This window comes from Vanellus vanellus (genome assembly GCF_965231255.1).
Source record: "Vanellus vanellus genome assembly, chromosome: 1".
Taxonomy (NCBI): domain Eukaryota; kingdom Metazoa; phylum Chordata; class Aves; order Charadriiformes; family Charadriidae; genus Vanellus; species Vanellus vanellus.
The window spans coordinates 108,852,439-108,874,379 of NC_138905.1; the positions used below are offsets into that span (position 1 = coordinate 108,852,439).

Consider the following 21,941-nt stretch of genomic DNA (forward strand, 5'->3'; position numbering starts at 1 on the left):
ACATTACAGTAACCCTTTTGGTGCGTGTACTTGAATTTCCTTGTGTTCGGGGGAATGTGGTGAAGTGGCTGTTTGCAAAAGCACAACAGTCAATACTACTTTCCAAGACTCTCTCATAAATGCCGTTGTGAGACCTCTCGTTGGGACTGAATTCTGGGGCTATCACACCTTGCATCTGCACTTGGTTAGAATGGCATCAGTGGGAATAACTTAAAGCACTCTTCATTTTCATGTTATTGATGCCTTTTATATCAGATTGTCAGTGGGCAAGCAGTGCTTTACAGTATACTCTGTGACAAACAAAATTAGAATCTCTACCCGGGAGATCTTCTGGAATTAAAACCTGATTTCTCCTGATTCAGTAATCTTTTGATTAAGCCCCAAAGTTAAAGCTATATTCAATAAACCTACAGAACCTTACATCTCAAAGCCGTAGACTGAGAACCGTAAATTCTGGAATTAATCAGAAAATGGGAGATCCTGCTTTTGAAGGAATAGAGGAAGATTTTTTGATATTTAGCAATCAAAACATAGGCCTAGGCTTCAAAGGTGCACGCATCTTAATGTGTGAAAGGTGTCATGATATTACGTTCTTCAGTCACGTCAAGAATGAATGTGTGAAGGGCAAGACAGATAGGCAACTATAACACAAATGTTTTTAAACAGTAGCAGTGTGTTGGTATGAAAAAGAAGCAGTGCTAAAAATAGCAACCGAGTGAGTGGAAACATGGAAATAGTTCTGGAGTGTTGTAGAGTTTGGGTGTCCTCCATGCTATTAAGGAATCAATGCTCACGGTAGACTTTGCACAGTGGTTGTTGCCACAGAAATTGGGGATGACTTGCACCTTTGATGTTGTTGTGCTAGGATGTCATAGATAAGGCAGACCGTGACATACTGCTGCATTGGCCTGCGCTGTTTTGTTTTACTAATAGCATGCTGCCATACTACCTTTCTACAGTTCTATCAAACTAACATCACTATGCTTTCAGCAGTACCTATGATTAAGCAAAAGGCATGCAATTTGTCCTTAAAAATGGTTACTTTAATGACATCAGCTATTGTTCAAAACAGCTGTGTTTTTCAATATCTGTAAAAATATCTTTTGTGTAATTCGGTGGGGATTTTAATGAAAATATATCGAAAAGTAAGTCTGGGTCTCCATTATCAAGTATTCTTCAAGAAAAAAAGCCATCTTTAGTGAAATATACATTGCAAAGTAGTTTGTCACTCTGCAGTGCATCAAGTCATCACTGCACGCCCAAACTTCCTTCACTCTTGCATTTATTTATTTATTTTATATTTAGCTTCAGGCCTGACATCTGTTAAAAATACTTCACTACTCCCACACATACATATTGTACTAGCACTCTTACACACTCAGAAGAGTTTATTAATAGAAGCTCTAAGAATTAAGTTGTTCTTTCTTGAGGTAGCGATAAAGATTTCATTTAGTTGAACCTCTGTTCATCTATTCCTCAGATCCTTAATAAACTAAACTAGGTTTAGTGTTTAGCTCACAGAAGAGTAATGAGACAGTAGTTCATGATTTTTTTTCATGTCCTTGTGATTGCAAATTAATTTTGAGACATTTGATTCTCTTTTGAATAGCTGTGGTTTAAATGCACCTTCTATTTTAATGAGAGCTTGTTACGATGATTCTGTATTTTTGAATGTAGCTAAATTAAACTTGACTGTGTGAAAAGGCCTAGCTCAAAGAAAATACAGTGGAATTCCCGAGATAAAGAGCCATGCTGCAAATGAAGCCTGAAGTGGGCAAATGCTCAGAGGATTTTGGGTTTTTTGCTTGATGTCATATCCCTGGAAAGAAATTTGCTTGGTAAAAGGGGGGAAATATTACAGCATATCCTAAATTATAAGAACAAAACACTCTGGACTCCCCCCAAACATCAGAGTTATTATAAAAATTAGATTAAGGAATTGTTCTCTTAGCCAGAACCTTTTCTTTCTGTGCCAGGTTTGCTGATCAAACTCTGTCTCGAGGCTACTTTTAGTGAATATGTTATTGTTTCTCTTACATTTCTCTTTTCCGTCATTAGATGGAAAAGGGCAATGTTAGCCTTTTTCTGCCCATCAGTGATAGAAAAACTATACTGTCTTGTCAACAGGAGGGGGAGCGTGTGCTAATAGGAAGAGCAGATGCTAGTGCTGCGTATTTGGATTAGAGACCCTATTGATCCAAAGAGGATTTATGGTAGCTGTGAGAGTGAAGATTGTCAAGCAATGTCATTGTTCCGTTGTTAACCTTTCCCTCCTAAAGCCAAAGGTTGAAAGGTAGAAAGGTGTTACGTCTAGGGAGATCTTTCATGGGCTTTTTTGTGATTATTTAAGAAAGAAGGATAACTCGGTTTAACAGTCTCGTCTGTGAAAACAAAAATTAATTGCTATGGTAGATTTTAGTGCCTTTATTATAGTAAGAGTTGGTGCCATTCTTGATTCAGAGACAGTAAAACAGCAGTTCCCTTTGTTCCTTTGTATGATTATTATTTCCTTACTGAATACTTAAGTGTGCCTATTAGCTCAGCGTAATGAGCATTTACTTAGTGAACTGCAGATAAGATTCAATAGGACCTTGATAAGGCTTTGTTAAGGAATTTTGTCATTCTGCATTCTAAAATGATTAACAGTGTGGGGGTTTTGTTTGCGCTAGGATTTTCAGAAAAACTTAAAATACCAAACTGAGGGGTATTTGAAAGGCTAAACCACAGTCCAATCCCCTCAGGAACACAACTGAATATCAAGCTTTTTTTTTTTTTTTTTTCAGAATAGTACCTGCAGAGACAAGCTTCTTCCTGAATCGCAAATTTAATTTTATTTCTGTATCAATGTGACTGAACTACTGGGTTAGATATATTCATTTGTTTTATGTTCAGCTGTCTGCTAGATTTATACTAATGTGGTATGTTTCCCTTTCTCTCTTCAGCTTAATAACCAGTTTGTATTTTGTTTTGATTTTTCAGTCCCGTCTTTTACCTTCACACCAACAGGTATATATTTGCACTTTTCCCCCCTTCTTTGTTACTTTAGCATGTGTTTGTGGTACTGTTTCTCTTTTTCTGACATAACCAGCCCAGCTGTTCTGAAGGGTTTTTTTAAACAATTTCATTAATGACAGGTATCATTATTTTGTTCTCTAAGCAGTGTATATTTGCTTTGTAGCTGATGCTTTTTTCCATTTGTGTGCACCATTTTGTAGCATACCATTTGATGCGAGCATGCCATTTCATAGCATGATTCTATCAGTTTGTACAACCTGGGCTCTCTTCTTGCACATTGCGATGGAGTAGTGTGGCCTTCCACATCTAGAGATGCAAAAGGTGCTTCTGATGGAGGAGGAATGACTTAGCAGAGCCCAGATGCTGACTTGAAAGGGATTCAGTGGGATTATAGTTGGTGAAACATTGCTTCTTTTCTTTCCTCTGAATCTGCATTAATCCAGTGACCTACGAGTTGTCTGCTTTAGAAGATACAGAAAATCAAAGTGTTACAGCAGTTAGATTTCTTTGCTTGCTGCCTTAAACTGGATTTGTGCTATGAAATTTTAAAATATTTATCCTGTTCTACACAAACAGAGGTGCATTTCAAATTCAGGGTGGGTTTAAAATCATCTTCTATTTCTTTTTCCTTGGAAATATACAAAGCATGGCATAACGTGAGCCGTAGCCCACCAAAGTCCACGAGAGCCTTTCCATTCTGTAGAGCTGGCCTTCAGTCGGTCCCGCAGTCTGGCAGCTCAGCGGCTCTTCCTCTACAGTAGATACAGTTAAACACATTCAGTAGCCACCAGTATAGTGCATGCATTACTGTTAGCTACAGCCTGAGTGAGCGGAAAGGTTGGTTTTTCCTCCTTTGTTCTAAATCCGTTATTTTCACAAGAGGTCTGTGAGACTTGACGGACATGTATACCCAGGCAGGGTAAAAGCCACCTACCCCCTCCTCTGCGCAGTTACGTTATAGCAGGGCGTATTCGTTCAAAATCAGCACTGTACTAATTTGGCCGCTGGGCAGCAGCTGAGTTATATTTTTCCAAGCTGGACCGCAGGCGAAGCAATCTCAGGTCTCCATTTATCCACACAGACCTAATCATAATGGGTTAGATGCTTATCCACGTGCTTTTAATCACATTGAATAGTATCTTGTTTCAGAAGTCATCCTGTTATGTTCAGTGGAGTTGCTTGCTGTTCGGCATGAGTCAGAGTAGCCCTTAGTGTTTCTGAAGTCCTTTGAGATCCATGGTGGAGAGTAATTCAAACTATTATTATTTTGCTGTTACTTTAATTGGCTTAACAGAGGGCTTCTATTGCAGTCACCATTGTAGCACGCTACTGAAATTCTGCAGAGGTTGGTAGGTTAGCTAACATATTTTCTCAGTTGGATTCTTAACATTAAAAGAAAATATCAGGGCTCCGTGAGATATGTCAGAGCTGCAAAATAAATAGCACTGAGATTTTTAAAGATGCAATTGGAAAAAAGACAAAGTATGTAAAACATTTAAAGGAAAAAAATAAAAATCCTTTTTCAATCCAGGATCCCAGTCATTAGTTCCATTGACTTTAAATGGAACCAGACCCTCTTCTTTAGTATTTCCTATAGTAAAAGATTTACCTGTAGCAATGCATCCTACATTTTAATCCTGTTATTGTAATCACTGCCAGCATTTATCTCTCGCTTGCAGACTCCCAGTTTGGAGTTTTTCTAAAGAGCAGAATTTGGCTGCTTTTTTTCAACACATTACTAGTTGGAAAATGCAGAATCCATCAGCATTTGCAGGAGGCAATCTCTTTAACCCTTTGCCAAACCCAGTTCAAACCTGCAGAATTTGTAGCACTGTTTCTTCTTGGATGTTTGCATCCTAAAAACTGACTTTTCGACCGTGATGATGCTTGTGAAGGATATGCAATCCATGCCAACAAATGCACGCATGTGGACATCCACTTTGTTGATGTGTAATGCTTCTGAAATGCTAGCAAAATTGTTCCTTCTAATTTGGGAAGTATTCTTTCTGCCAAACATCTATTGCCAAGATTTATAAGTTTAAATTTTTAGATTTAAAAGTATCATTAATAAATCCAATTGTAAGATGTTATAAAATGTGAAGCTTCTGTGGACTTTTAGAGTGTGCCTGTTCCATAATATAGTGCAGTAACATTCAGAAAGAGCATGTGTTTTTGCAGTAGGTTCAGCTGTAATGAGCCATTGTTTACACAGAAGTAAAGTCTGTTATAGAATCATGATACCTCTTTAATCTTACCAAAATAATAAGGTAGAGCAAAGCTTTAACATCCAGCCATTCATGAAATAAATATATGACCTAAATTCTTCCACAGAGTAACTCCACTGAAGTCAGCAGAGTTATGTTAAGGATAAGTTCAACCTGATGTATGGCTTCCTGCTTTCTTAAGCGATACGCGTGTTTGTGTGTGTTTTTTCAGAACAAAACGGAAATATAAAACTTTGTTGGCGCTAAGACTAGCAGTTATCAAGCAACACAAGTATTATGTATAAACCTGCACTTAAAGGAATAGCTTGCAGAATGTGACTCAGAATTAATGTGTAAACAATGCACGTTTTATTGTCTTAGCTAAAATGAAACAAAGGCAAATTTAATACTGCGATTTAGGAGTCTTTTATGATTTTTAAATTATTTCCTTTTCTTATCTTTAACTATTTCAGTAACGTATCAGAGAGGAGGCGAGGCCGTAAGCAGTGGAGGCAGGTAATTATGTGCTTTGTTTTTAAAGCTATAAATCATGTGCAACTACATTTAAGGATGCTAGTGCAATTGTCCTTGTAAGCGGTAGCAGAATAACCACTTGAAACTATATGTTTTAATTTATTATATTAATTTATACATTTTGGCCGTATATTTTTCTGTTTAGGAGGAGGATATGTGGTTTGAATTTTTAGGTTGATTTCCAAAGAATAAGTCATAATATTTTCAGCTTTGTTAACCTGTAAAAACTGCATCTCAAAAAACGAGCAGCAGAGGGAGCACTTTAACTTCAAAATAAAGACCTGGCTTACGAGCTGATTAAGGGAGTAAAAGTAATTAAGTCGTGGCATTTATGAAGATTAAGAAATATAGATGGTTCACAAATACTACAAAGAAAGAAAACATTTATTGGAAAAAATTGCTGAAGACATAAACGGCTTATAAGGTGACTTTTAAGAAAAAAATCTTGCTGTGAATGCAAAACAGTTAAAGCATTGCTTGCAAGAGATGGGATGCTGAAGGAGAGGAAAACAGGTAGGTTTAAAATGTAAAGCCCCCCTTTTTGAGAACCTAGCCCATTCCTGATTGAGGATTTAACTAAAACATGTTTACTGGGTTTACGCTTAATGAATGGCAGTGGACAAAACAGTAATTTACATTTCCTGTGTAGAGGTGGAGTTTTCTTCAGGAGGCAAAAAACAGTTTTAGCACAAAGGCAGGTCACAGCAGTGTCACTTTAGTAGCAAACCTTATTTTTTTTTTCCTAGGTCACATTCAAGTATACCTTTTTATAAGCATCTCAGTTGAAGGTTTGGCATGATGCTGAAATAAAGTCTAAAATCTCAGCAAGCAGCTGGGCAATAAATTCCTGTATCAATTCCTGTTTCACAAGTGGCATCTTGTGATTCCTGATTTGCAAGATCGTACAAACATTTGGGAATGGTGAAGATTAGGCATAAAATTAAGCATTCCCACTCTACTTGAATGCTGTGCAGAGGCGAGGCAACTCTACTGCTGCTGCTGAACCTGGCATGTTAAGAGCAATTTCGGATATCTCTGTCCAGCACTGTATGCTGCTGTGTTGTCGTAGCCATAAAACCATGGAGTAAAACCTCTAGAACAGTTACCATGTGATTTTTTGAATGGACAAATCTGTAAATCACTGGGTTGCTGCCTTCACCCCAGGATAGCGAGAAAATAAGAGTGAACAGGGATGAACCGTCTCTTTCTCTGACGTGGTAGTTCAAAAAGATACGCAGTTAACATCCTTTGTGTTCTTTATGCCACTGTGCTTTCTCGCTCTTCCCATAGCACAAGCTAGACAAAGCACACTCACATAGACTCAGAGGACAGAAATGAACCCAGAAGTGTCTGCATCGTATACAGTCATTTTGGTACTGCTAGTGAAGCAGCATCATTTTTTACTATCCTAGTTTTAAGGATCAGTGCCACAGCCTAGCAGTATAATTGATTCAAGGTGCTAAGATCTATGCTTCTTTTGTTCATTTGCATATATAGCATTTACGATGTACTGTATTTTGTAGAATATGAAACATATATCTGCTATATATTAAAAAAAAAATGTTATTTTTACATATGAAATCTTTACTCTGATTTCCAAACTTAAGGTTTTCACTTTCTTAAATTATATTTGCAATGTTTTGGAGAGGTTTAGCATTTTTGCCAAGTGCAGTTATGTGAGCATGTTAAAACATTATTCAGAATTCAGAATGTCACAGTGATACATTTCAATATAATCCCCACTTCTATGATGCTGAAAAAATACCCATTTCTGTGGCAATCGCTTTTCTAGACAGGATTCAAGTAGTGGTAATTGTGGTGGATTGACTCCAGCCAGCAGCTAGGCACCCCCACAGCCACTTGCTCAGTGCACCCCTGCTCCAGACCCAGTACGGTAATTCAAGGGTTCAAGGAATTTGCTGCAAAGGTTAAAGATTTTTGGAAATTACAATCTCCGATCATCATCAGTTTATGGAGCTGTAGTGCAAACATCTCATGCCTACAGTTCCACCTAAATGGCTCCAATTAGTACAGTTTTCATCTACTTCTAATATCTCACACCCCGTTCCTTGCATGACAGCAGGTGTGAATGCAAAATAGATTTTTAGAAGCAAAGGATCTTTAACTCTCTATCCAAAAATCCAGTACACAGGTCTTGAAAGTGCTGAAGTATTCTGGAAGGCTTTGTCGCCTCCAAATGCCTTGAGGTGTACTTTCATTATAAAAGAGCAGAATGGTAGGGAAAAAAAAACAGGGTATTTCAAATCAACTGGCCTGCTCGCAGGACTACATAGCTGTACATTTATTTCAGATTCACAGAAAATACTTGTTTAGTGTATGTGTATTGGCTGGTGTGTTAGTCTGACAGTAAGTCAAGCCTCATCACCTCCTATGTTAAATTGTCAGATGACATATGCAGTACAGAAAGATATATACACATATATGTATACATCTCTTAAATGTCATTCTAAGACTATGACTTAAGGCTGTGGCACTGACAGACTATATCCTCCACAACCAGCTGCATGCAGTTTGTATTCTCAACTTGCAGTTTAAGAGGATTAGCATATTTTATTTTTGAAGAGCATCATATCTAATATTATAGAGACTAGTTTCTGCACTATTTCAAATGGAAAGTTGCCTGTTAAATCCTGTGATGAAAGGGACTGTGTTTTGGGGGGTTTTTATATATGGCAGTGGCTAACATTATCTATTTTTAAAAGCACCTTAATTATAAAAGGCAATTTTAAGTTGTTAGGAGATGCTACTTATATGGGACATGCAACATGCTGTTGCATTGTTAGTGTGAAAACTGAAGAGGAGCCAAAGATTCTACAAAACATTCATCAGAACATTTTTCACACTCACTGGAAAAATTCAGCAACTTGGAAACGAAGGAATGCTATTCTTTCTGCTGATGGCAGGACTACTTTATTCCAAATGCAGCCAATGTGTAGCATTGATATCTGGATATTTTTAAAGGTGTTGAGTGTTCCCAGTTGCTTCAGACTTGCTTAGGAGCTGCTGCTGGTCCACCCACATAAAGATTGAGTGGCTTACTCATTAACAAAGATGTATCGCACTCAGTACGCTTAGTGAGATCCAAATACTCCCAAGTGACAGAGGTTTCTGTAATCTGCTGTTCCCTTTGATCCATTACAGTAGTACTATCACCAAGACTTTGGGAGTGTTCACATCTAAACTTGGCTCTTATTTCCACATATCCATCTCACTTCCATGTGTGAATTTTTGGTTTGTTTGACTTGTCAATTTCCCTTTTTTTATCTTGCTTTCTTTATGAAAGGGAGAAGGAGCAGAAAAATAAAAATACAACCTTCCTAGAAAAAACAAACAAACAAACAAACAAAAAACAAAACAAAACAACAAACAACCCACCGACCAAAACCGAAGTGAGTGTTAAAGGTTGCACACCGGTGCATGTGTGTAGTTCAGCAAACTGAACTGATGCTGTCTTTGGCTGTTCACTTCAGAGTGTTATAGCAAGGGACAGGTTATATAGGAGACTAGAAGCCATTAAATAATTGAATCAAGCAGTATTTTCCAGTGCTCCAGCCTTTAAATATGTGATGTTATTTTGTAATATCTGACCTTTTGAGAAGAATATAGTTGCAATGTGCAAATGCTTTTGTTGAATTTTTGAAGTGACGAAGCTTTGTTTTTAAAGGCCAGGACTCCTAAACATCAGTGAACCGGCCACTCAGCCATGGCTAGCAGATACTTGGCCTAACACAGGGAACAATCACAATGACTGCTCCATCAACTGCTGCACCTCTGGCAACGGAAACAGTGATAGCAACCTTACGACGTACAGTCGACCAGGTTAGATACGTTTCTACCTTGCTAAGGAATCTTCTTTACAGAATATATACTTCTAATACTTGAGAGCGTGTACAGGTTTGTTTGAAGTTTTATTTCCAATGCATTTAGACTTAATACAGTTTCTCCTCCACATCATGATTATGCTTTTGGTCCCTTTTTTGATCCCCTTTTTCGGTCCACTTTGGATAATTACAGCAAGCTGTAGGCTGAAGGACCCCCTGCAAAGTTCAGTGTTGACAAAAGTCATACTGAACTGCTATGTTTCAGCATCTGAAAAGGAGCAGATAAGGTCATTTTTAGGTTGTTCCGTACATCCTTGTTGCTTGGATGGGGAAGGAGAAGTAGCAAAATGACACTAGTGAGATTTTCCTTCTGGTTTGTGTGTGATGGGAAGCAAGAAATAAAACATTGCTACAGTACATGCAAGACAAGTCAGTCTACTTTGGCACATTCAAAACCTGCCTTTGAGTGCCATTCTGTACAAAATTGGATAGCCGATTTTCTGTTTAGGGTGTGTGGATAAAAAAGTGAACTTCACACTCTGAAAGCAATTATGAGATGTTGGGTTAAGTGGTAGTTCCAGGAGCTTGGGCAGGACTCGAAGTGCTCTTGCAGGAAAACTCATGAGTTCCATGCGAAGACAGTTGGAGAAATGTATCTGGAAGCGCTAACTGTTGCACATTTTGTTTTAAACGGACCTTAGGTTCCTTTGTTTTAACCAGGTTTGTGTTACTGGTGATGAATGAAAATGAGTCTTTTCCACTACCAGCATCTCTAGGTGATTTTTGCTAGCAGCATTTCCCAGCATTCACCTGTAGTGAAGTTGCATAAGTGCAAAACAGCATTACCTCCTGTAATTAATGTGAAACCAGCCCTAATGTGATGGTGGTAATTCATCTCCTGCAGTATGCTGTCTGACAGTGACCAGTGCCAGGTGCTTCAGAGGAAGGTGGGAGATTTTAACATTAGAGACTTGTGTCTCACCCTGCCCGAGGATATCACATCCACAAATACCTATGTAAAAAAATTCCCCATACAGAGATGCTTTATTGTGGCAAGTACAGACATACCAAGGTCTAGTAACTGAAACCTAACAAATTCAGAAAAGGAAGCAAGTGCACATTTTTCAGGGTTATACACTATTATAACATCTCATCATGAGATGCAGTGGATTCTTTCTCAGTTTAGCTGTTCTATTAAGCTTGGTTGTGTTGCAAAGCGATTCCTTCCTTTCAAGCAGAGTTTATGAGCTTGAGGGCCAGACAGGATGTTCATAGTGGTCTCTTCTGTCCTGGAAAATCTGGCAAATATTCTTAATTATGTCAGCTTGGGCTTGGCTTATGCTCTGAAGCAGCAGAGTTGGATATTCCCTGTATAGCTGTGAACATGCTAAGTAACTGTGCATTTTTAATTTCAAGTATAGTACTGTCTTCCAAGTCTTCCCAAGAATGGGAATGGGTTGTTCTAAAAGTAGATGCTATAAAAAATCTAACAGAATAAATCTTGTTATATAGGTAAACCAGTTTTCTTTAAGTACTTTGTATGAGGAATTCTAATGTGTTTATGTAAAAAAAATGTACCTACTGCATATACTGTATAGATTTTATTGCCCTACACAAAAATTATATGTAGCTGAAAATAGAAGGTGGTAAAAATATATAAGTGACTCTGCAAGGATATCATAGCATAGCATGAGGTATTAGGAATGAGGAATATGCTGGATATATAATTGTCCAATATAATACAATAGACTTGGAAAGGAGGAAAGACTAGCATGGTTTCAGTAGGTGAGAGAAAAAGCAGAAATGAAAACATTTACAAAGTAGAAATCAAGAAGTTGAAGACTGTGAAGCAATAAATAAGATCTTACATAAGAAAGAAAAATATATCAAACAATAAAACCTTGAAAAACCACCAGCTGGGGGGCCATGAAATGTGCAATGATAAGCTGTATGTGGCATGTTCCGATACTGTTCCTTAATCACTGAAGGTGTTGATCAGTGGTTTCCTTCCTCAAGTAGTTTATTTCTCTTTTTCAGGAAATATTTCTCAAAAAAGGTGTATGCATTAGGGAATATTTTTGAAATTGAACATCCTCTATATTTAGTAGTTATTTCGTTTGGTATAACGGTCAAATCCTGAATTCTGTACTTAGCTTTACCTGGCACCCTCTCCAGTAAACTAATTGTGAGCAGGGGTAATGGACCTCAGGTTTTAAATCAAACTCATTAGCATGAATACCACATCTTTTAAAAGAGGAAAACTATATTCCTGGTGATTGTTATGTAGTTATCGATGCATTAATCAGCTGGCAAGTGAGAATTTTTGCTTAATGATCATTGAATGCTGGTTTCAGTAAGCCTTCTAACTGCCGACCCACAAACTGTGTTACTCCATTCAGTATTCTTCCAGTGGACTGGATATGGAGAGGAAAAAAAGTATGTGGAGCTTCTGTCATGTAGAGGCAAGAGAATGCGGAAAGGCAGACACGCTGCTTCACACATTAGTGGCCGGAGCACCAGTACATGTCTGATTTACTGTATGCAATAAGTGGTGATCTCACGATACACTAATTATTAGAAGAATGAATTCTTGCTGTCTATGTGATAGATACTTAACACACAGGACAATGGTATTACTGTGGTATTACTTATTTTGCAATATCCAAAGCGACTAATAATTAGCAAAAATTCCAGAGTGCTTTCCTGTCTTTTTGTTTCAAACCAAATTATGATATTGTACAAGGAAACAATGATCAAATAAAGTCTTGCTACTGGGTACAGAGTTACCTTTTGTACTGTTTCTCTTTAATTCTGTTGTGTGTAATAATTTTTCAGTCTGTTTTATGAAAATCTGTTGTATCTCTGTTTCTTATCGCAACTACAAAAGAGTCTAAATGCTGTTCATTCTATATTGACATGAGGTGACCGTCACGTTTAGTTATTCCCATTATTAGCCTTTGGTTGATTTTTTTTTTCCTGTGAATGCAAATTATTTTAATCACAGTTGTGGATTAGATACCTATAGTGCTTTGAGAATAATGTCTAAAAACATAAATGTTTATACGGCCACTGTAGAAAAAGCCCGTCAAGGTAAGTCATTGCAGATAGAATTCAGAAGGTCTGCATTTACAGTGAATCAAAACAGTGAACACTACTTTTGAAGCAGTACCTTATAAGGTATATGATAAATTATTTAGTTAATTACAGTATCTCTGCTTCATGGATGCAAGCCATATAGTTATGCACTAAAAAATTTTTAAAGGGAATTTCATTGAAAGTATAGTGTAAGCGAACAGAATGACCTTTTCTTTTTTCTTTCCTCTGTGGTTAGCCGATTGTATAGCAAATTACAACAATCAGCTGGACAACAAGCAAACAAACCTGATGTTGCCTGAGTCAACTGTATATGGTGACGTGGACCTCAGCAACAAAATCAATGAGATGAAAACCTTCAATAGTCCCAATCTAAAGGACGGAAGATTTGTCAGCCAGCCTGGGCAGCCCACTCCTTATGCCACCACTCAGCTCATCCAGTCAAATATCAGCAATAATGTTAACAATGGCAGCGGGGATACGAATGAGAAACACTGGAAACCCTCTGTTCAGCAAAAGCAAGAGGTTGCACCCATACAGTACAACATTATGGAGCAAAACAAATTAAACAAAGGTGAAGAGCTTTTAGCTTGTTTCTCCTCTTTAGGCATCAGAGGAGTTTTGACCTTCTGGTGCTGGGAGTCTAAAGCTTTCAGGTTCAGCAATTACAGACTTCTGTGGTGCTTTTAGACTTCTGCCTCTTTAGATTTAGAAATCCGCAGTTAGCAGTGTCAGAAAGTTAATTAGCACCACAATAACCTTCAGATATTGAATTTATTATAAAAAATAACAAGCTGTATCTTTAGAAAAGAGTTAAATAAAATACATTTCCTATGGATTTGAGATTAATTTAAATTTAATAGCAGTTAAGGGATTGGTTAGGACAGAGGCCAGATATTTTATTCATAAGCCAGCTGCATGGTAGTCACATTATACTCTACCTTAAATTTTAAATAGGTCAACCCACTCTTCCCAGTCGTGGATGGAGACTAATTAAATCTACATGTTCGTGTAAACGAATGAAATTTTGCATATCAAACTCTGTAAAATTGTATTGTGTTGTACACCGGGGACACAATGGAGCGATCCAATTCATTTTAGACTTGTTCCTAGCAAGCCTTCGATTCACATGTTGAGAGGCAATGCTACCACACACAGTTTTGGAAACTAAATTCCTTTGTTACCCTGACTGAGGTCTGTAGATCCAGAAGCTAAAAATAAATTGATTTCAGTGTTAACGGGAAACATCAGAATGTACTTTTGTGGCCTTGAGGGCATGTTTCTTTAATATAATGTGTGGGAGTTGGAAGAAATAGGTATGTGATTTCTTGCTAGTCCTCCAGGCTACCATGCAACCTCTTTTAATAACCTGATTTGCAAAACAGTATCCCTAGGAACTGGACCCATTCTAACTTGGAACTTTTTGCATGGATTGTTGTAACTCAAGTGATCGCACAGTACTAAGTTATCCAGTAAAAAGATACGTTTTATTACAGGAATGTTGATTTCTCTACTGGACCCATCTACTCACAGAGGAGTTCAAAGGGCAATATAAAATATGACACCTTCCCTTGACATAAACGTGTCAAAAGAAAATTCAATTTTTGTAGCTCCTTACTAGAGGGTGAAAGCTGTATTTTTTTGTAATTATGTTTTCTTTCATGAACTGTGTATTACATATCTGTTTTGGAATTAATACATGTTCGGTTTTTATGCCCTGGAAGATACTGCATCTTTCAAACTGTGTATATTACAGCTGCATATTCTCTAGCATATTGTAGTGTGGAAAGGCCCCCTTAAAGCATTGTCTGCTGACAGTCATATATACATATTTCAGAGTGTTGATTTATTGTTTATCCTCTGTGTAAACATATGTGGTATGTAGGGCTTCAGCGTGGTCTCTGGAATGCAACTAGGCTGAGAAACTATTACAGAATACACTCTGGTGTGGAATTTATCATTTTGCTCTTTTTCCCGTGCTTACATTATCACAAACATTTCTGCAGCAGATGGGGACTGATTCTTAGTTTTGTTTATTTTTGTTTTGATTTGCTATTTTATGAGTCGATATTCTGATCTTGGTTTTCTCATTTCCTAAGTCAAAACCATCTTGCTGATGATTATACCTATAGCTTTTGTGATGGGAAATAACCATTTTGATGAGTTACATGCTGTGCTTCATTGTCACTACTTTATGTCCAGTGGTTCTGTTTATGACGCACTTTTATTTGCTTATGAAGAGTAACGCAGCTGCTTTCTGTTCTCTGTAAATTATTATTCCTTTTTGGCATGAGAGTACTGTTTTGTCAGATTAGTATTTTACTTCTGATAAAGTTTTACAGATCTGGTTGCCAAATCTAGATTTAAAAGTAACATATGTATAGCAAGTGCTCTGGAACTGGAGAAGGAAGTTACGGTAATAGCCATTAGCAAAAAAAAGGCCCTGCCTGTAGCTAGAACCTGCATGACCCAATATAAATAGAAATCTTCTTGGAGCCAGCAGGAATTAAACAAAGACCTCTTCTGTTGTAAACCAAATTCAGTAGAGCTGCATTGTTGCTCCAACGGAGCCCTTGTAATACAGGGCTGACTCCTACATGGGTTTGTCACCTTTGAAATACACAAAATAGCTACCACAGGCCACCGGCTGCCCTGCATGTGTAAATTAAGCAGCTACCATGGAAGATCAATCAAGGTGACAGTCTATTCCTATGCAAAATGCTCACACAGGTCATGTATATATCTATTGAGACTTAATTGTTACAGAGACACCGAAACAACCCTATGCATAGGACTTCATTTTACTTCATTTTTGCTGTGGAGCTGCTAAGTTCCCATGATTTCCATTAAACTTACAATTAGAGACAAAGTGAAAACAAAACATGATTATGGGATGATTTTCCTTTCAAAGAAAAAAAAAAAAAGAATTTATTCCTCGCTATTTTCAGGAGATCTTCCTTTGTGTTATAAAGCATGTATATAAAAGTAAATGTGTTTCTGAAGGGTAGCATTAACTGTACTATTAAACTTGCAGATTACCGGGTAAACGACAACATTGCTCCAACTATTCCGTACAACCAGTCATATGACCAGAATACAGGTGGATCCTACAACAGTTCGGACAGAGGCAGTAGTACATCTGGTGAGTATCCACAGTGTTTACGAAACCTTAGGTTTTTTGGTGTTTGGACACTCTAGCAGTAGTTAGCACTAGGTACTGGACTCACAGAAGGGATGACGGGGAGGGACCCTCTGACAATAATGCAGCACAGGGATGTTACACTGCATAAAAACTGGCACAATAGGTGCCTGTATTTCTGTTGCATCTTCGTGGTTGCTTAGTGCCATCTAAATGTCAATTACTTAATTGGTTGTCCAAAATTGTGAAAGTCATGAAGTCAATTAGAAGTTGAAGTCCTTTGTAAAAATCTTGAAATAAGACAGCTTTTTGTGCTTGAGAATGCTGACCAGGGCACTGAAATTGCACTCTGGAACCACAGAATATGGTTTAATTCAAAAGTTACTGCTGCTCATATTGGTATAACTTGTTCACTTTCTGCTTTGATTTCTGTAGAGGTGTATGAAGTGTTCAGAGCTTAAACCAGAAACTACGCATAGGCTTTACTGTAAGTCTGATACTTAGCCTATGTTTATTTACATTGAGCCAGTTATAAAATGAGTTACGGTCACAATCACCATCTCCCTGGATTTTACATCTACTAAGCAAGAATACGTTTTCTGTTTTCACCTTTTGTTCTGCTGTTGCCTTAATCCTAACTTTCACTCCATTTTAACCGAGGTGACCAAGGCACAGCAGAAGCATAAGCATGTAGGTGAGCCTGCTGTGCCTTTGGGTGACCTGCATTCTCAGTGGCTGGGGTAAGATAAGCACAGCTCCCAGTTCTCCCGGCTGCTCAGGGATGTTCGTCTGGGAGCCAGCCTTGTGCCCATTCCCACATCTACAACATAGGGATGTGGTGCTGAGCCTGTGCTCAAAGATGTTAAGACCTGAAATTCAGCATGAAACATCTCAGGGGTATGAACCCATCCAAATTAAAAATGAGAAGGTGGTATTCTGCACGCTGACACCTATTATGGTTATTCATAACGCTAAAATTTTATAGTCCTATACCAAGGACTCCAGCAGAAATGAAGCAAGGTGACCGGAGTAATAAATTAATTGTGCTGAACCTAGTATATATCATGGTGCTTAGGGCAGAGAATGCAGATGATGGTCGCCTTGGGATAGTTAGGGTCTTGCTTGACGTGCTGAGATACCAGAAAAATAGTTGTACATAGCTAAAGCATATTTGTGTCTGGCAGCTAATGTGGTACAATAATAAGCAGAACTACTGTCCATAAGAATGGAAAATCTGAGACAGCAGTAGTGAGAAAAATGAGCTTCCTAAATCTCACTGCAACATATTTAACCAAGTGTATAAGGCTCAACTATGGTAATATAAAGCCATGCCTCAGTCGAAGAGAGAAGTGTGAAGGATTCTAAAACTTTCTCAAAAATACGGTGACTTTATCTACAATTAAAGAAGTAACAATAACAAAGAAGGATAAAAATGTGTACCGAGGAACAATGGTCGAGTCAGTTCTGATCATAGCCACGTCCAGCTGTAAAATTCAAGACCACCTGAATAATTGGTCTTATTCAAAGTTATTGGAACTGTTGAAGCTGCATTGTTCTATTATGAGCTATAATTTCCCGGTAATAGTAGTTGAAAACATTTGTGCCATACCTCATCGATCTTCTTTCTTCTTTTTTCTGTTTTTTTTTAGTTCTTCTAGCAATTATTTTCAACTGCACCTGCCATTTAGACTAAAACTAGTAATTTCATTGTGCCTAAAACGTTTCAGTGGACAAGTACAAATTACATATATTCAGTGACTTAATGCAACAGTGGAACTTTAATAGATCATATCTGTATCATATTGTATTTTAGGTTCCAGCAATTAAATAGTATAAAGGCACTTTAGAAAATATGTCTACAGCTCATTTGTTTTAGATGATAATCTATAATGTAATTAATAGAAATAGGAAGCTCGCTCTTAATGACATTGCTTGTAAAATTCATTTATGGTTTTATCGCATTTTGGCTATTTATTAACAATTAAAGTTTTGTATCCCATGTGCTTTTTCCATGCTATGTAAAGTTTGTGGTTAAATTTAATTGCTTAAAAATGTGGAGTAATCCTACAAAGAAGCTACGATTACAAATTGGTGTAAAAAAGAGGAATGCCAGTTTATTCCGACTCAGCACAACAGTAGATTCCCAGAGAATTCAAGAGGATCTGGGCGGGACTACAGGGGTTTTTTTGTTTGTTTTTCAAAGCGTAGCAGTAAGGAGAAGCTTAAAAGCATTACAATAGGTATCACTTTTTACTCATAGGGAGTCAAGGGCACAAGAAGGGTGCTCGGACCCCAAAGGCTCCCAAGCAAGCTGGCATGAACTGGGCAGATCTTCTTCCACCCCCTCCAGCACATCCACCTCCCCATAGCAATAGTGAAGATTACAATCTTTCAGTGGATGAAAGGTAAGAAAGAGGAATGCATCATCTGTTTCTCACTTTAATCACTAGTTAATAGAACTGTAATTTGCCCCACAAGCTGGCAGTGAGACCTTCCTTCAGTATGGTTCTGGTGGTCCTCAGCTAGCTGTAGTGTGGCTATTTGGAGGGATCGCTTACTGACAGTGGTGTACGTGCACTGAATACATCCTTACTAAGCTGTTTTCAAGAGCACGTTTAACAACGATTTTTTTCTGGGCTATTTATACTGTATCAGATATGCTAATTACACAGTAAAAATTTAAGTCCTTATTTTCTTAAAAAATTAATTTTAGCTATGACCAAGAAATTCCTTGTCCTGTCCCACCTGCAAGGATGTATCTGCAGCAGGATGAGCTAGAGGAAGAGGAAGAAGATGAGCGAGGTCCTACTCCACCTGTCCGAGGAGCAGCTTCCTCTCCAGCCGCTGTCTCCTATAGTCATCAGTCAACTGCCACTCTCACCCCCTCTCCCCAGGAAGAACTCCAGCCCATGTTACAGGACTGTCAGGAGGATCTGGGACACATACAACACCAACCTGACCGGAGGTGTGTCAATGCAAATGTAGCGACAGAAATACGACAAAAGTCATCCTGGCCCCACTGAAAATTCCTGTTGAATTCAGTGAGGCCAAGATTTTCCCCATGATATTTATTCTGTTAATATTTGACTTCTAATCCAGGATGCTAGAACTATTTGTAAGCTAAGAAATAGGTAATTAAGTTACTTTATTTTTATACCATGGAAAGAAATGCAGTATATCACTTTACGGTACGTACGATGCTGACACAAGTTAAATTCACAGTCATCAGGATATTAAAGTGGTATCGTTAACACAGCTTACCATATAATTACAGTTCCATTGTTTCCAATAGATTTACTGCATTATTACCATAAAATAGCATGCATTATTTCACAGTAACTGTGCAATTAACTTGTCACCAATATGTATGAATATATATAAATATATAATTTATATAACCTATAGATTTTCCTCTTCTCATAAATCCTAATACATGCATGCAAAATCCTAATACATTGCATGCAAAATTTTCTTAACATTTCCACCTATCCTTATTTAAAGGAACGACCACCATTAATAAAGATAGATATTTGTTACAGGGAAATTTTGTTTCCTCTCTGAGTTGCTTTTAGTACAAACTATTTTGCATATACACTCTCACAGCTTCTCTTCCATAAAACAGTGAATTCTGAATGAGGCTTTTTATGTATGATGCTTACTTGTCTTGCCTTTTTGTTAAGAAGGCACAGCTTTTCCATCCCAAATTATATTTCTTTATTACTTTTTTTCCTCCAGTGGTTTGCACATATTGCCTATTACCACAAATACACAAACTCACCTGCAATATTCCAGTCATACTTTCTATTTTCAGTGAAACGCAGACCTATTATGATGAAATGAATTTGATCTTGACAAGCAGACTGTAGAACGTTGATTTTTATTAATATAGCTTACTGGACTTTTATGGATGTATTTTCCTGAATTTTTTTTTGAAAAGTTAGTTCATTTTTATGTTTCCCTTTTTAAAGTAAGAGTAGTTGTTAAATCTTTTTTTCTGAAGGGCCTATATCTGCATTTGCTTTTGCTTCCCACTTCTACTTGGTCTGCCTTGTTTTGTTTTCTTTGTTCTTTATGGTAGCACTTCTTGTACTGTGTATCTTTTTCTCTTCGTCTATCTTCCTGAGTCTTTACAATGATTCTTTTTATTAGTGGGTGGCTAATAATAGTTTCCTGTAATTTCCATTGGCCCTGGTATGTCAAGGCACAGAAGTGTTAATTTTAATCACCTACATTTTCTGGGGTTTTTAGAGGTTAAACTAGCTGGACACTGATGGAAAAGGGAAATGCCAAGTGAGCAATGTGTTGTGACTTTCCAGAACCTTAGCTACCATGTTCTGGAGAGTGGGAGATGCATACTGATGTACAGAATAGAGTAGCAGATGTATGCAAACATGCATAACCCGCCAGCAACTGCCTGGAAAGTAGAAAGTTTGCTCAAAACAAAGACTCACGGCTAGTCACCACAAATGTGATGAAAAGGAGTGGCAGAAGTATCTGGAAGGATGTTCCAATTTAAACCCCTAGGGCATACACCTTGCTTATTGAGGGGACTGAAAAAATAAAATGTGTATTTATTTTGTTCTTCCTACAATGGTCAAGTCTAGCTTTGCTGAGATTCTTAGGATTGATAGTGATTACAATTGTCTTTTTTATCTTACTTTTGCAGACATTGTTTCTTTTCTTTTTGCTACATCCATCTCATCGGTTAAAAAACATTCACAGAATTCTATTTACGTGATTTGTAAGGCTTGGCTGACTACCTTTTCCATCTAACAGCGTTAATATGATCCATGGTATTGCTATACAGGAGTTGGATGTACTGTGCTTAACAGCTGTAGCCCATTCTGGAACGGGGTTTTCTCTTTTGAATATGGTGTGACAATACTTTCCAATTAAGGATGCATTTCGAATAGTGCTTCTCTGCATTGTTTTGGGGACATTGTAAATGATGAGGGGTTTTAGTGAAAATAATGTCTAAAATATTATTTATCATACTTTTTATTAGCTTTACTTGTAGTTCTGCTGAATATTATCTCAGTTTCTGATCAGAACCAGACATCTAGAATGAGATTCTGGTGGTGATGGTGTACTGTCATATTTCCGTGTTTGGTCAGCTTGCTATAAGTATAGCAAAATGAAATAGAAATCTGTGCTCTGGAAGAGTGAACAAGCAGAGAAAAAACTGAAGATTTAGTGAGATAGCAGATGATGTCAATGGTAAAGCGAGAGCTGAGACAGGAGACAATGTCACTGTTAAAGCGAGAACCACTGCATCAGATAGAGTGAACGAAGTATTGTTAGTTCTGTATGCCCATGAACCAGCTGCTCTCAATTAGCTTAGCCTTGAAGGCTGGCTGACCAGCTATATTTTCAAGAACCGTAGCATATTTTGTAACCAGTTGCCTGTCTCCTAATACCAAAACCTAGAGAATATGAAGGCTCGCAAATCCATTACAAGGATGGTTGTTACAAGAGCTTTAAATAAAGGCACTAAAACTTTATTGGGCAAGGTCTCTAGTCAAAGGCAGGTAGAGGTTGCCATGTGGCCATGGCTTCTGGGATTTGAGGAGAAGGGGGGTTATTAAATGATTATTGGGTATATATCCCTAACTGACCTTTGCTTCGTTCCATTCAGTGTTTAATACAGCAAGTGGAAAACAGTGGCTAGACGATGTAGTCCAGGGAGGTTCCAGTTTGCTCTTGCCACGAAGTATTAGGTTTTTCCTTGCTAAATTTTCCTTTCAAAATTAGTAAATATCCCCATTTATTAAAATAAAAAAAACTGTGTCCTCCCCAAAAGAAAAGATTTAGTTTATGAAAGGTACCATTTGTCAATGAGATAATAAGAGGGGAAAATTGACAAAGGAAAATTAGTTTGGAAATTTTTATAAAGCAGGCTGCAGTAGAAATTCCTGGTACGCAAAGCCAAAAGTGCAGCCATTGCTGCAGAAAGTATTTTTTCCTCTCAGACAAATGGTAATTAAAGAGCACGCGTGTGGCCCTGTAGAGAAAAACTGTTGGCAATGTAACTAGCTGGGACTTCTGAGTGAAGTATTAACTAAACAGAGCGTTGGTCTAATGATATCTGATACTTTGCCTCTTTAAACTGGAGAC

At 37.7% G+C, this 21,941-nt stretch overlaps 1 protein-coding gene across 1 annotated transcript in view; it reads left to right on the plus strand.

Moving 5' to 3' along the window:
- The window catches only part of ROBO1 (roundabout guidance receptor 1), a gene marked incomplete at its 5' end in the record, with an annotated part of 544,235 nt that overhangs the window by 507,719 nt on the left and 14,575 nt on the right, over positions 1 to 21,941 (plus strand). Inside the window, 7 exons of the mRNA XM_082491545.1 lie at positions 2,980 to 3,006; positions 5,693 to 5,735; positions 9,439 to 9,593; positions 12,927 to 13,262; positions 15,723 to 15,830; positions 18,088 to 18,232; positions 18,541 to 18,792. Of these exons, the coding sequence (XP_082347671.1) occupies positions 2,980 to 3,006; positions 5,693 to 5,735; positions 9,439 to 9,593; positions 12,927 to 13,262; positions 15,723 to 15,830; positions 18,088 to 18,232; positions 18,541 to 18,792 (1,066 nt within the window). The remainder of the gene's footprint in view (positions 1 to 2,979; positions 3,007 to 5,692; positions 5,736 to 9,438; positions 9,594 to 12,926; positions 13,263 to 15,722; positions 15,831 to 18,087; positions 18,233 to 18,540; positions 18,793 to 21,941) is intronic.